Here is a 15,213-nt window from a genome sequence, read left to right as displayed (position 1 = left end):
GGTTAGCCTAGCTGTGCCTTTTGGTCGGGATGACTTTTACCCCTTAGCGTGGAATTCTTGACCAATATTAATAAATAAATGCAAACGGTACTGTCCCTGCCATTTATGTTCTTGGTACTTGAGCTCCAATTTTGACTAATTCCGTGGAATCACCTCTTTCAAAATAAAAAAAAAAAGGCCATTTGAATTGTTAAATATACGTATAAAAATATAAATTATTTTTTGAAAAAAATGGCAATTCAAACCGGAAAAAAAATTGAAATAGGCACCTCTTTTATTTTTTTTTTCAACCAAAATCAAAACAGTCTTTAATGCACGTTCTCTTGCCCATTCCTTCTCTCAAAATTTCAAAAAACCATTGGAGGAAAAGTCAACAATTGCGTTAAAGAACTGTCCAGCTTACGGAGTACAATACTTGTATGGTATGTGTTAACCAGTTTTTTCTAGTCATTTCCAGCCGTGTGACACACAAATGCTAGTTGCACACTCGAGGGGAAATTGCAATATGGACATTAACCAGTCAAATACATACATGTTGAAGGAAAAGAGATGAGACGTTTGTTTGTTTGTTTGTTTTTTTATCAATACAGGGGTGTCCGGATCAAGATCCGAAGGCGGCCCGACTAATTCCCTGCGCCCAAGTACACCAACGTTTGTATTAATATAAGAGTAAATATTATATACGTAAACAATGTAGACACTACTATCATCATTAAAGTCGTGACATATGTGCAAATATTGAATTTGAAATTTGCATAGTTGACAGTTTATATACTTATCACATTATTACTTTCATGCTCGTGCATATTAGTTCAGTTGATAAAAATGAATCACTTTAGGAAAGCAAGATATAATATAAAGATTTAGTGTACGTGAGGTAAAAACATAATTGGAAATCGTAATAGTAGAAAAGTAAAATTTTTTCGGTAGGAGGCTACACAATCTAAACATCCACCTTCTTTTTACTAGTACTAGTAGACTGCGAAAGATAAGAAGGAAGGGGGAAAGGAAAGAAGGGAAGGTGGAAATGGTAAAAGGGCGTTGATTGATTCCACACAACCACCGTCTAAAACGGAATTCATTGCTTGGATTTTCATTAATTCAGGTGCTAAGCAGCAGCAATTTTTGGACACAATTCGTCGATTATTATAAGGTCGTACTGCTCCATTTTTTAACATTTGTCCACTGCTTTTTCTTGACCTTTTTACGCAGGAATACTCGGCCCTTTCCTCTCTACACTCTTCCAGCATTTCCTCTCCTTTTTTTTTTTTTTTTTGTAATTGGTTTAAGAAAACTTATTTCGTATTTTTTTTTAAAGTGATTGATTATTTCGTAACACTTTTTTTTTTGTCAAAATAACTGTAATATTAATATTTTTTTTTTAAAACGATAACAATCGTATCACCTATCTATTTTAGATTGCATGAGGAGGGGGAAAGAGACCGTATAACAGGTAGTATTAGTACTCACTAGTAGTAGTATTTCTATTCTTCTTCTTCTTCTTAAATTCTCCGTCTCCTCGGCCTCGTCCTCTTTCCGCACACATACAATTACACACATTGAGTGTGTGAGCTGAGCTAAATTAGTCACTTTTACAATTAATTTTTTCCACAATGGCTACTGAGATGATCATCTCATCCGACAATCCATCAACGATCATGAAGACCATGACGATCAGCACACCATCATCCTCATTTCCGGCAACAGACAATGCCGCCGGCGACGTCGCCGTTTCGGACGACTGTTTCGAGGACGGATGTAGCATTTGTCTGGAGCCTTTCAGCTCACACGATCCTCCCACTGTACTCTCTTCTCGCTCCTTCTCTATCTATATATCCAAAGGTCTCTCTGCTTGATGAATTACGGGCCGTTTTGTCGTCGATAAAATTCATTGTCTTATTACTTAAAATTAGAGAATTTGTGCAGAAAAAATTTTATATTATTTACAAGATTTTGAACTAGAATAAGTGTTCCTCTTTTCTTTTTCTTTTTTTTTCCCTTTTTTAGTTTCAATTGAATTCTTTCTTTGTTCCTTGTATGGATTATATAGTAGGTGATTTCTGATCTTTAAATATTTTTCTGGTGTTTACAGCAATTATTGATGTAATGCCACGTGAGAAAACTTGTATACTTGTATGTTAATAAAACAGGCAAAACATGTAAAGTTGGGGCCTTGTTTTTTTATTAAAGCAATATTCAATCAGTTTGTAATGCTATGTTCGATGGAGTTATACCTTAAGAGTAATCTGCTGATCATTTTTTTCTTGATTGGTAGATTATTCTAAGTGATGAAACTGCAATTCTATGGTAACCATCTTTCTATGACTTGATGACTCTAGTGTACTTTTAAGGGCCATTTTTTCCCTTTTCTGTTGGTTGTTTCGATCAAACATTTCCAATGTTAAGTGAGTTTACTTTTCTAGTTTTAGACTAATCCTATGCAGCTTGTTATTTTTGTCTTGGTATTCTGGGATTATAAAGAACCTCACTGCATTGACAACTTTATTTTTTTGGTTACCCTTTTCAGAATATTGTTTTTGTTTAGCTGCCTCTCCGTTTGCTTCCAACTGTAGTTTCTACTGCGCTACTCTGCATCTGTACCTGGAGTTGTACAAGGATTATTTGTTTTCTTTGCGATCATTGATACTGTTATTAACTTCTTGACTTGTTCTCTTTTCAGGTCACCAATTGTAAACATGAGTATCATTTGCACTGTATTCTTGAATGGTGGGTTTCTTCATTGTTTGTCAAACATAATGCATTCTTCCCCCACACCCCCCTCCCAAAAAAAAAATGTCTTCCATGTTTTGAGGGCTCCGTGTGAATATCAGCTATCTGATTTTTGTTAATGGACCTTAATTTAATTGACCAGTATATGCCCGTTTCAGGTCACAGAGAAGCACAGAATGCCCTATATGTTGCCAACTTCTTGAATTAAAGGATCCCACCAGGTATGATGCAAGCCTAATATGTAAAGATTTTATTGGTTAATTTGTTTCACTATCTTTTCTTCTCTTGTTTTTACTGCATTGAATTTTTCTGATTTCTTATACTACCACTGTTTAATTCCCTTCTCCAGCCAAGAGCTTTTATGTGCTGCAAAAGTTGAGAGAAGCAAGAGAGCAAGAAGTAGTATCCGTGTTGTTTATGAGGGTCCTGAAGTGAACCACGTAAGTAGTATAGCAACTCTCAATTCCATGTATGTTTCTTCAATGTCTTCATTCCTTGTGCTGAGAACATTTTTCTGTTTTTTTTTTCAAGGATTCTTCTTATGTAAATGATCCTGATGAGGAGGAGCAATTTCTGCAGCATTTTGCTGCTGCTACAAGCAGAGCCCGTCATGTTAACAGAAGCAGAAGGCAAACAGCATCACGACTAGATTCTTCCGAAGTATTCCCTACTGTCCCTTTGGAAAATGGGATTAACTTGACTTATGGGTTGGAGGGTGGTTTAGCTACTACAGGTGCACCAGCTAGCACCATTGAGGTAGAGGCATCATCAGCAGTTCCTTCTGTTGTGGATGTGACATCCATGACTCCTGAAACTGGAGATGGTCATGTTGGCCATAGGTACAGCTGGAACTGTTACTCTTGCATGTTTCTAAAATTAAATTTAATTGAATGGCTTAAAGGAGGTACCGGTCCTCTATGCTTACTGTTCTTTACATTATGCTCATCAATGTTACATTGAGAAATAATCTGTCCGACTTGAAATATAAACAAACCATGGGAGTAACTGGATTACACACTACAAGAGAGCTGTTCTACTAATAGCCCTCAGAAAACCTTGTTAGACAAAAAGGCCTTTGTTCTTATGATTTTTCTTGCAACTTAGCTTGCTAATATTTTCAAAATTACAGTTTTAATGGTATCAAATGTAAGCATTATACGTCAACCATGATGTAATTGTAATGGTTTGAGAAGCAAATGATACACATCAAGCTAAAATTTCTAGTTGAAGCAAGGTTGTTGCTAATTGGCCTTATTGTCCTATAAGTGGTTACTTGTAACAGTTTACTGCAAACTGGCCTTTCTAGAGTTCTCTTGAAGGAAAATTCCTTTGTTCATAAAAAGATATGTTTTTTTTTTCAAACCTGGCTCCACTACAGCTTATATTCATGGAAAGAACTTGTTGACATTCAAAAGCAATTATCTAGTTCACTGCTACCTCATTGCAACTCCAGACTCTGTATGATCAATCACTGTGTAATTATATACATGAAAAAGATGATACATAGCGGCATTTCACAGAAGTTTATTTGTGCTTGATTGTTATCATCTTGGAACTTTCATCACGGAGATTCTTTCATAGTTTCCGTACTGTCTAGAAGTGGTTTCTTTCACAAAACATTCATTGTCTTACTGATGAATTTTGTGTTTGTATAGGATTTTCTTTCGCCAACCATCACCTGATGCTCCTCGCAAACTGAATTCATTTGAGTTCCTTGCCTTCTCTGAGTCTGTTAAAGCTAAAGTGTCTGCTGCTTCAGCCAGGTAAAAGGATTCACTTTTGGTATTTTTTGAGTGGATGTAGTAACTATGTTAAATCTGAGACTGGAACAATTCTGTTCAGGTATAAGGAAACAATTACAAAAAGCACACGTGGTTTTAAGGATAAGTTGTTGGCTCGCAATACTACGGTCAAGGAATTGGGTAGAGGAGTTCAGCGGGAGATGAGTGCAGGTATTGCTGGAGTTGCAAGAATGATTGAACGTTTAGATCTTTCCTCAAAAAGAACTGGTGTTTTTGTTCCTCAGTCAAGTGCTCCGGTAGAAACTCCAGGAGCACCAGCCCCGGCCGCCGATACAGTGAACTTCTCACACGAAGGAAAGAATGTAGAGAAGAGCATTGCAACTCAGTATCCCATCGCGGGTTATAGGGAAATTACACATGGTATGAGTTCTGATGTTCTGTCATTCAACTCCACTACCAGACCAGCCCAAGCGGATGTTTCTCTTATATAGGTATATTGCCTCTGTCATGATTATTCTCCTCTCATCAACTTATGCAATTCTTTTGTACTTCTAACCATTTGCTTTTTTCCTCATGATCTTTACTGATTTTGTTTCTTCTCTTTCCAGAGCAATTGCTGACACTTCAGTGATTGGAATTGCTGTTCGGTGACTATCTATATGTTTTCCTTTTGGAAATGGAATCTGCAAGTGATGTATCCGGCCTTTATAGAAGGATAAATTGATCCGCATCCTGCAGCCTCTGTAAAATGTGAGATCCCAGGAATGTCCAGGCATATTATGTATTGCACTAGCTGCACATAGTTGATTGCATGACAGTCTGTTTGCTTTTAACTTACCTAGTTGAGCCTCAGTCCTTTCGAGGTCCTTTGTATTGTCCACTTTGAAATGGATGCCACAGCGGCTGAGATTGAGATCATAAAGCCAGCTCTTTCATTTTTATTATATCTAGTATTGATGCATCATGTTACTTCTTTTACACTTTATGCCTTTGCTCTATTTCCTGACGCTTGCCTTTTTCTTCAGTGGATATCTTACAATTCTTAAAATTAGGTGTCCGGAGAAATTAGGAAGAAAGTTAACACCATCTTATAGCTTTCTGCCTTTCTTCAAAATTTATGCTCTCTTGATCACCATCCGATTGCAATTCACACATTACCGTACTGCTCCACACAACCAAGAGGTTTATGACAAGTCTTTACCAACATGCAACAGTTAATGTTGTTCTGTAGTTTTAACATCTACTAATCTAATCATTGTTAATTTCTAAACGAGGTCCATGGGGTTGAGAAATTTTCATTTACAAGTGCAATTTCGTTTAAAAGCAATTAGGAAATGGACGGGAGGATTCAGCAACGACTTCGACAGGAAGACTTGGAAACCATGGCTTCACAACAAGCAGAGACGAAAAATAAAGCTACAATTCCTCTGTCATCATTTTGTCTTCTGAAGGAGTATGAGAGCAAAATGAAGCAAATCAGTCGCGTAAAGATTAATTAAGCAAAGCTCTATTGCACCATCCAGCAGTTCCTGTTCTTGCTCTAAAGAAATGTCACCCGCTTGTATTATCCAAATGGCCAGGGCAAGATTGTCTGGGTTGACCTCTCAATATTCTGATGTTGTCTCTATGGTAGTCAGTGACTGTGTTTGTGCTGATTCTGGTCTGCCACCTAAAAAGCAGGAAGATTTTGAACTTGAGTTAGACTTCAAGCCGCAGCTCTTATCGTAACCAACCAGGAATTTGCTTTCCATTTGCTTTCCTTTCCTCACTGGAATCCTGAAAAAAAAAACAGGGCCTAAGAGTCTCTGATCATAACTATTTTAAAACTGAATCCATGTCAAATTAGTTTTTTCAAAGCAGTGGGCGGCCTTTATATGCGAATAACACGTTAGAACAAGAGTAAGTAATGCATTAAGAATTTTTTAAAAAAAATTCCCTTTTTTGCAGTTCAGGAGCGGCTCTTTATGCGATAAAAGAGTAGAACCAGAGGAAGTAATGTTGAATGGATAGAACGAGATCATGAAAAGACACGGTTTTGAATTTATTTAAGGATCGGGTTCCAGTGTTTCTAGACTGTGCTCTGAAATTTCTTGAACATTTCCAACTGAGTTTCAAGAAACTGCAGGGGAAGCAAGCAACCACGTATCATCTAGCCAATGCAAAGAATGAACTTCCATCAATTCCTTTAGAATCATTACAACTTTTGAAGCAGCAAGAAAGTAAAGTGAAGCGAAGTTGGGAAAAACTGAATGATTTGGGCTGCAATACAGCATCCTTTAGTTTTCCTGGTCCTAGCCGTCTAGCATTCCCGGCTGATGCAATTATCAAAATGGCTAGAGCAAAATTGCTCCAGTTCACCTCTATCAGTTCTGGTGGAGCTTCCGTTTTGATTAGTGATGATGTCTACGCTGACCTTGGCTTGTCGTATGATCAGCGCAAAGATTTTGAACCTGCACTACTGCTTCAGGCTGCTGCAGTTAACTTCTCAAATGAGAAGTTTGACTGTGCATGTAATTCGCTTGGGATCTGTCTACAGCTGCCTTCCTCACTGGTAATCCACTTCAAAGAATCGCCTACTTTTTGCGCTACAGCCCTCAAAGAAAGGATTACACGGGAGGTGGGCACGATGTTTCTTTCAGAGGCACTTGCAGGAAATCAAAGGATGCAAACAGTTGATGAGGCTTTTAGAGTCTACAACCAGCTGTGATAGAATGTCAGTATGAACTTCCTTTCTGTCAAATATCCCAATTCGCTGCAATCCAAGCCATAATGGACAATGTGGCTTCTGCGAAAAGAGCTCATTTGGTTGATCCGGGGATCAAAACCGGGTCATATTGGCCCGTCATGATGCAAGCTCTTGCTGATAGGTATGATTGCCCACTTGAGCTTCTCAAAATAACTGCTGTTGGACCATCAAAACAGATTATTGAAGAGGTAGGTAATCAGCTGTCTTCTGTCTTCTTTTGCCAAGACCGTCAACGTACCCTTTGCATTCAAGGTAGTTGTCTCAGAGAGCATGTATCTTGAGGCAGATTTCTTTGAGTTAGAAGCTGATGAAGTATTGGCAGTTCACTCAAGGTTCCATATAGTAAATTTGTTAGCATGGCCTGATCACTTACTTTCTCTAGTAGAAACTTTCAACAAACTTAATCCTCGTGTTATGGTGATAACAGAAGTTCAAGCACGTACAAATATGCCTATTTTCATGGACTGTTTTATTGCGGCACTTACAATCTCCATTGCTGTTTCAGACTGTCTTGAGGATTGCATGGACAGTGACCATCCAGGCCGAACAACTATAGAAAGAGTTTTCATGTGGCGGGCGGTTCAAAATGTTATCACCACGGAAGGCAAAGCTAGGATTTATTACAAAGAAAGCATTCATTTCTGGAGCTAGCAATAGGTAGTACCTGGACCTTTTCCTCTTTAAGTATTATTTTTCTGCTTATAAATATGACAACTTGGTTCAGTTAGTCTTCTATTGTGCACTCAGTAAAATAAAGATAGAGACGTTCACTTAGCTGAATCACACCTGGTTTTCAAGTTGACTACTCCCTTTCTCCAATATCTGCTGCTGCATGACATTTTATCCTGATTTCTATAGATAGAACATCGTAATTGTTGATCTTCTCTCTGCTTTGCTTTTATGCTCATAGGTTGAGCAAAGAAATCTCGAAAAGACACATTGTGCGTTTTGGGATTTTGATTGCTTGAAGGAGCATTGGAGCCTAAGAGCGAAGCAAGAAAAGACTTGGCAAATCTGATGGTCTGTACAAAGTTGATTTGGAAGTTTATGTGTAGTATTCTGCATTCACTATCTTTCCTAAGCTTTTGTTCAGGCTTGGACAAAAGAATCGGCAAAAGTATCAAAATTCCTTCGATCTTTTAATATGACATCCGTGTATCTCAAGAGTTGTTCCCCCTGCTCCATGATGCTTTGCATTCTAGGTTTTTCGTTTTTCTCCTCGTCACAATGTGATGTTTTTTTGGCATTCTCTCTAGAGCATTATTAAAAAGTTTAACCAATAAGTCCAAAAACCATATGACAGTGCTGGTGATGCATTTCGAAGAAAGGGAGCAATAATGGTGTAGAAGCAATCTGTACGTAAGACTTGCATTTGAATTATATCAATAAGCAAATTCTTCCCTGAGGTTCTCTGCAGTTCTCTCCTATTTTTATTTCAAATAGCTTCATCTGGGCCTAGAGTATGTTCAAATTAGTATTCAGAACTGGTGTTACCTCAAATGAAGCAAAACTCTTACAACTGTGCAATAGAAAGTTGGACAAACGTTGGTCCTCTTATGAACTATATCTGGACATACAAAGTTTGTCATAGCTAGGATCATTCTTGTTGCAGGAATAATAGTACAACAGTACAATAACTGAGAAAGTGTAGGTCATATCACACTTCTCAGAGTGCTCCAAAGATTCTGAAAAGGGGCTAGGACGGTTTTGTCTGTGAATTACGGCCATCATTTGGCCAACGGTGCAAAATTTCAAGATGTGCGGTCCAAATAACTAAATTTCGAGATGCATGAATGATGAACCATACGAACAGTAAGCTATATTACATCTCTATTATGAAATTGTACAAGTAATTCGCGATTTATAGCAACCCTTTCAAGAAGTGTTACACCATTCAGGAAGAGCTGCAATATTCTCTCCCCAAAGATTCATAACAACTGAAGGTTTGGCCTGCACATTCTTAATGTAAGGTTATAGCTTACCCAAAAAGGGGGAAAAATCTATAGATTTCATATGAACACTCATGAGGTGGTTAATTATGATCCTAGCTTCCAAATCTAACTAGTTTTTTTTAAAACTTAAATATGGCTGTTGACGAGCCATATTTCCAAAGAGATTGGGAAGATGATAGCTAGATTCTTATCTTAATGACATTCGATTAAAGACTGGGAAGCAACTATCCATTTGACAAAAGAATATGCTTAGGTGGTAGACCAATGAAGAACCATGAATGTTTTGAGAGATCAAAATTTTGTCGTAAGCTGATGGGTAATTGTGCTTTGGGTTTTAGTTCCTCCTTCTGCATTAGACGGCTTTGCAACCGAGTAGACCAAACCAAAATTTCTGACGTCTAGAGTGGCTTATCATTGGCTTAACATCACATCTTTTTTTAAATAATAAGACATTAGCCCTCAGCAATGAAACAAATGGCAGAGAGTTAAGAAGTCCTTTTGTCCATGTGAACGGCCATTAGGAAGAATACAAAGTCTAAAATATTCCATGAAAATATGGTGATCATTTCTTGTGAATGAGAAAGGCATTTGGGAGACAAAATTTATGTCTTTTGGCCTTTCTTGAGAATTTCAATTGAGCTTCGTCGGCTTTTTTTTTTTTATAAAATAAAATTTACACATATTTTCCTGCCCACAAATTGGAGGAGACAACCAAGCTACAACTTCAAAAAAGTAACTAGGAAAATATGGCACCACAACATGAAGAAATCACAAAGGGAGCTCGAACCACAGTGCCAATCTCTTTTTTTGCCGAGGCAAAGAATAAAAACCAATTTCTTCCTTCAGCATCCTTGCATCTCATAAAGAAACATCACGAAAGCAAAGTGATGCCTGAGCAAAGCCCCACCAGTGAACCATCCAACATTTCCTGTTCTCTCTCGCTGGAATTATCAACTGTTGACATTATCAAAATGGCCAAGAAAATAGGATCAGGTGATCTTTCTTATGTTAAATCTGCAGCGTCACCTGAGAACTACAAAGATTTTGAACTTGCACTACTACTTCAAGCTGCTGCTTTTAACTTCTCTAACCAACAATTTGTTCATGCAAGAAATTTGCTCAACATCTGTCAAGATTCTGCTTCTCTTAATGGTAATCCAATTCAAAGAGTAGTCTATTACTTTGTTGAAGCTCTCCAAGAGAAGATCACCATGGAGACGGGAGGAGAGGTTCTGCAAGAAAAACCGGAAGGAAATCGGAGGGATCTAACAGTTGAAGAGGCTTTTCTGAGTCTGCATCCTGCTCTGATGGAATGTCATGCTAAACTTCCCTTCTGCCGAATCACCCAATTTACTGCAATTCAAGCCATACTGGATAATGTTGGATCTGCTAAAAGAATTCATTTGATTGATTTGGGTATCAAATGTGGTACACAGTGGTCAGTCTTGATGCAGGCTCTTGCTAATAGACATGAATGCCCACTTGAGCTTCTCAAGATTACTGCTGTTGGACCATCAAAAGAGATGATTGAAGAGATAGGTAAGCAGCTATCATCTTTTGCTGCGAGCTTGAACATTCCATTTGCATTCAGAATAGTTGTTTCAGACTTGCAGAATGTTGACCAATATTTGTTCCAGTTAGCAGCTAATGAAGTAGTTGCAATTTACTCCGAGCTGCGAATGGCAAGTTTGTTAGCATGGCCTCATCACTTAGAATCTCTTCTATCAACTATTAAGAAACTCAGGCCACGTGTTATGGTGATGATTGAAATTGAAGCAAATACAAATGCGCCTCTTTTCATGGATCGATTTAATGCATCTCTTTCAGTTTCAGCAGCTCTTTTTGATTGTCTTGAGAGTTGCATGGACCGTGACAGTCCATGCAGAGCAATTATTGAAGGAATGTTTCTCCGAGAAGGGATTCAATATCTTATTACCTCCAGAGGTAAGGAAAGCATTCATCGCCAAGAAAGTATTGGTTTCTGGAGAGCTTTCTTGAAAAGATTTGGCATGGTTGAAATTGCATTGAGCAACTGGGCTTTCTGTCAAGCAAACTTGGTTGCGAAAAGCAATCCTTGTTGGAGTTCTTGCACTCTAGAGGTAAATGGAAAAGGCATGGCTATAGGGTGGAAGGGAACTCCAATTCATATGCTTAGTGTCTGGAAGTGTTGATTAATGTGCTTGGGATTAGTTCATCGAGTTGGCCTACTGATGCTTCATACAAGTGTCTTAGAATTAGTATTTCAAGGAGTCTTTGCGTTGATCATGTTAGGGCATCATCTACAAGTTCAGCTCATATGTAATTTTAATTAAGAGTGAATGAAATGAAAGGATTTATAGACTATTTGCTCCTCGTACTTTTCTTTTTCTTGAATATCCAACAAGCAGTTCCATAGTGATCAGCTCGTCAGTGGAACATGGAAAAGCCAGCATAGAATCATGAACTAGTGCAATCTTTGTAGACCAATAGCTGAATGACAGAACGAAGCAGACATTATGTTTCACAGTAGGAAACTTGAGTTTCCACTGCATGAAATGTTGGCTTTTGAAAAGCTTTTGAGTTATTTGTTATCAATCATGTTAACATGAATCTAGGAACCGTGATGTTTTGCAGTTTCAAACAGCCATTCCAGGTAATTATGCAGGAAGGAGATGCACATAAGAACTTAAATGAACTCTTTTTAACATATTCAGAATCAATCTTGCTGTTATTTAAATGATCTAGAGATTAGATACAGGGTTCTATCCAATATGTGCCTAACTAGTTCATCTTCAAAGTATAACAAAAAACAGCTCCACTGGCTAACACATTTTCTCATCCTGATCATTCACAGCAACGAGATACTACAGAATCCAATTTAGTTTTCTAACTTCGTTGAAGCTTCTATGTGCTGCCAGCCACATCCTAGGCTTGAAAACCGAAGTTTACAACACCTGAAGGATAACGAATTGAAGATTTTTTTTTGAACTAAATACTGTTCCAGAATACAAGATTGAATATTGTTAAAAGATTGTAAAAAAGATGATAGATGCCCTTTTGTTGTTTCAACCTGCAAGACTCATCACCAAAGGAAATGATAACGTGAGGGGTTTTCGAGACAAGAATGTCATATTTTTGTCTGTGACTATACAGCGTTATCACGCAAGTTAATCAGTGAGTTCCAAAACCGGATTACAATTTATAAAATAACTACCTGATGCTAGAAGAAAAAAATACGCAGTGAGAGTGACTTCTTGGATGAATGGATGAAAATAATACTTATTGAAGCAATCTGTGAGAATTGCATTGATGATCAACTGCTATTACATCCTTGCTTCTCCTAAGCTTTCTAGAATCATTGTACCGCAGAAATGCTCAAATTAGCCAGTCTGTGATCATGAACTGCTACTTAAAGCAAAATCAGGTGTACCTCTAAACTACACATCAAAAGATTGAAATGTACACATCAAAAGTTTGTCTTAAACTTCAAGCGAGAAAACAATGCATCTTAGAACGGAAATAGACGACTCTAATGCTCAAATCCATCAGAGACAGTGCTAAAAATATTTATGTTTAAGTTGATTTTTATTTTTCACTTTTTATGGCCTTCGAATATCTATCTTTTCACTAATATATCAGGTCATTGGTAAAGCCAAATGTATGTAGTATGAACTTCGTTCTGACTTTCCTCGAAGTTATTCTCATGGAAATGTCATCTTTTAGGAAAGCAGACCTATAAAGTCTCCTGCTCCATTTTTTATTTGAACCGCATGACTGATTTTTCCGTTCACCATTTTATTTGATTCAAGGCTCTTGCAAAGTCACGCAAGAAAAATCTTTGGATTAAACCGAGGAGAAGCAGAATCTCTAACAGGTTTCACTACTTCCAAAACTGGGAAGATTACAGCCTCATTTGCACAAATAACTATTTCTTGTAAAAGTTACATAGTATCCCAACAACTATCTATGGACAAAGAAACATGCTTGATTAGATAGACCTATCATACATTAACTTGTTGGGAGATCGAACTCTTATACATATACTTTAGTAGAGGACAGCAGCAGGTTGCTGCTACATCTGTTTGGATTTCAGAAACTTCTCCCGCATTAGTCGGCTTTTCATCTGAAACACAAGACTAGATTAAATAATAATGTTTCAAATGGTACATCCCGGTTTTATTTCAGGGCAAATTACACTTTATCCCGTGTGATTTGGTGTTTTTTACATAACCCCTTATGATTTCAAAAACTATACATAACCCTCTCATGATTTAGATTAAAGTATCAAAGTGACGGAAATGACCATTTGTTACTATTTTTCTGCGGCTCTTCAAGAGAGGATCTCGCGAGAAACTGGGGTTGTGGTTCCTGAAGCATCAGAAGGAAGTCAAAGGATGCCAACGCTTGAAAAGGCTTTCACAACTCTTCAGCCTGCTGTGGTAGAGTGTCAGCAGGAACTCCCTTTCTGTCAAGTTACTCAGTTCACTGCAATTCAGGCCACAGTGGACAATCTGGCAGCAGCTAAAAGGGTTCATATAGTTGATTTAGGAATCAAAAGCCGATCGCACTGGCCAATCATCATGCAAGTTCATGCTGGAAGGCAAGAATGTCAACTTGAACTTCTGAAGATAACTGCTGGTGGACCACACAAAGAGAGGATTGAGGAGATAGGTAAAATGTTATCATTTTTTGCAGAAACCATCAACGAACCCTTTAAATTTAAACTAATTGTATCAGAAATGAGGGATCTTAAGAAAGATTTCTTTGAGTTAGCAGAACATGAGGTGCTGGCTGTTTACTCAGAAATGCGTCTGGCGAGTTTGTTAGCATCGCCTGATAACTTGGAATCTCTTGTAGGAACCATAGCCAAACTCAAACCATGTGTGATGGTGATGATTGAAATAGAAGCGAGTACAAACACACCTAACTTCCTGGACCGTTTTGATGCAGCACTTCATCTTTGTGCTGCTGTTTTTAATTGTCATGAGGATTGCATGGAAAGAAAGAATTCCTGCAGGGCACTTTTAGAAGGAGTTTTCATCTGGGAGGGGATCCAAAACATTATAACAACTGAGGGTGAAGAGAGGATTCATCGCCAGGAAAAGCTTGAGTTTTGGAGAGCTTACTGGCAAGATTTGGCATCGTTGAAATAGCATTGAGCGACTTGGCTTTGTGTCAATCACAATTGGTTATTAAAAAAAACCCTGGTTGGAGTTCTTGCACTCTAGAGCTGAATGGAAAAGGCCTGATTATGGGGTGGAAGGAACCCCAATTGAGTCTCTTTCTGTTTGGAAGTTCGACAAGGATGACGGATGACACACACGTTTTGGATGCCTCCCATCAGGAACTTGCTTTAAGCTACTTCCTTTTGCAAAGTTGACCAATAAAAGGTTCGAGTTTTCCCATTTGATTCTCAGCACAATCTATGATCCTGCTATACTTCTTTAACCAGGAAGACCATCGTGCTGTAATGCATTTCTGTTTATCATCTATGCGTGTTTCTTTAGCCAAGCATAACATCCTGATATTGTAGACTTTTTATTCTCATTCTATGCTTCTTCTTATTGTTTATTGCAATCAGGTTTATGTGGCGATGAAACCGCTTTTAAAATGAGCTGGTTTTTCCTGTCGAGAAATGCCTCCTTTCCACCCTGATTAAAACGAAATCTTTATTTCATGGGCTTTCGCATGTTTCCAAATCTTTCTTAAGGAAACTACTTTCAAGTAAAGGGGAGTGAGAACCAATGTGGCCATCGAAACAGGTAAATCTTGCTCCAATCTGTCTGAACTAGTTGTGCAGCCAAAATAGTGGAATTTGACTGACTCAATCTCAGCTGCATTTCAAACAGGTTAGGTTCTTTGTATCACGACATATGTTCATTCGAATGACCCTTTGATCCTAGTTAGAAGACTAACATGGAGTAAAGATAACATTTGGGCACAGTGACCTAATATGTCCTCTTAACTTCTTCTCAGATTCCACTTAGCTTCTGGTTCTCAACACAAACACACACATTAGTTTTATTCCTGATTCCTGTGGTTGTATGGTAGAGTTCTCGGGTAA

At 38.0% G+C, this 15,213-nt stretch overlaps 3 protein-coding genes and 1 long non-coding RNA gene across 4 annotated transcripts; all 4 read left to right on the top strand.

Moving 5' to 3' along the window:
• The first annotated feature begins 1,437 nt into the window (after positions 1 to 1,437).
• On the top strand, positions 1,438 to 5,433 carry LOC113734092 (E3 ubiquitin-protein ligase RHF1A). Its single transcript, XM_027260428.2, has 8 exons — positions 1,438 to 1,802; positions 2,681 to 2,727; positions 2,889 to 2,951; positions 3,080 to 3,170; positions 3,262 to 3,569; positions 4,386 to 4,493; positions 4,573 to 4,963; positions 5,081 to 5,433. Exons 1-7 carry the CDS (start codon positions 1,614 to 1,616, stop codon positions 4,961 to 4,963), a joined length of 1,197 nt encoding a protein of 398 aa, XP_027116229.2. The 5' UTR covers positions 1,438 to 1,613; the 3' UTR covers positions 5,081 to 5,433.
• Positions 5,434 to 5,743: 310 nt separating this feature from the next.
• LOC140037516 (uncharacterized) lies at positions 5,744 to 8,564 on the top strand. Its single transcript, XR_011841435.1, has 3 exons — positions 5,744 to 7,406; positions 7,724 to 7,875; positions 8,129 to 8,564. It is a non-coding gene; the product is annotated as an uncharacterized lncRNA (long non-coding RNA).
• Positions 8,565 to 9,916: 1,352 nt separating this feature from the next.
• LOC113735278 (DELLA protein RGL2-like) lies at positions 9,917 to 11,341 on the top strand. The gene has a single exon (XM_072083263.1). It carries the CDS (start codon positions 9,917 to 9,919, stop codon positions 11,339 to 11,341), a length of 1,425 nt encoding a protein of 474 aa, XP_071939364.1.
• A 2,106-nt stretch (positions 11,342 to 13,447) lies between these two features.
• Positions 13,448 to 14,302, top strand: LOC113735359 (DELLA protein RGL3-like). Its single transcript, XM_027262372.1, has one exon. The coding sequence runs from the start codon at positions 13,448 to 13,450 to the stop codon at positions 14,300 to 14,302; it is 855 nt and encodes a 284-aa protein (XP_027118173.1).
• The last annotated feature ends 911 nt before the right edge of the window (positions 14,303 to 15,213 follow it).

This window comes from Coffea arabica, chromosome 3c (genome assembly GCF_036785885.1).
Source record: "Coffea arabica cultivar ET-39 chromosome 3c, Coffea Arabica ET-39 HiFi, whole genome shotgun sequence".
NCBI classification, from domain to species: Eukaryota; Viridiplantae; Streptophyta; class Magnoliopsida; order Gentianales; family Rubiaceae; genus Coffea; species Coffea arabica.
This window is presented reverse-complemented; position numbering and strand designations above follow the sequence as displayed.

What these genes read in the sequence shown, in the direction of transcription:
- LOC113735359 (XM_027262372.1), top strand. Translation starts at nt 13,448, where the DNA reads ATGACCATTTGTTACTATTTTTCTGCGGCTCTTCAAGAGAGGATCTCG.
- LOC113735278 (XM_072083263.1), top strand. Translation starts at nt 9,917, where the DNA reads ATGGCACCACAACATGAAGAAATCACAAAGGGAGCTCGAACCACAGTG.
- LOC113734092 (XM_027260428.2), top strand. Translation starts at nt 1,614, where the DNA reads ATGGCTACTGAGATGATCATCTCATCCGACAATCCATCAACGATCATG. An exon ending in GAATTAAAGGATCCCACCAG is followed by an intron (nt 2,952 to 3,079) that starts GTATGATGCAAG and finishes TCCCTTCTCCAG; the next exon opens with CCAAGAGCTTTTATGTGCTG. An exon ending in GATGGTCATGTTGGCCATAG is followed by an intron (nt 3,570 to 4,385) that starts GTACAGCTGGAA and finishes GTGTTTGTATAG; the next exon opens with GATTTTCTTTCGCCAACCAT.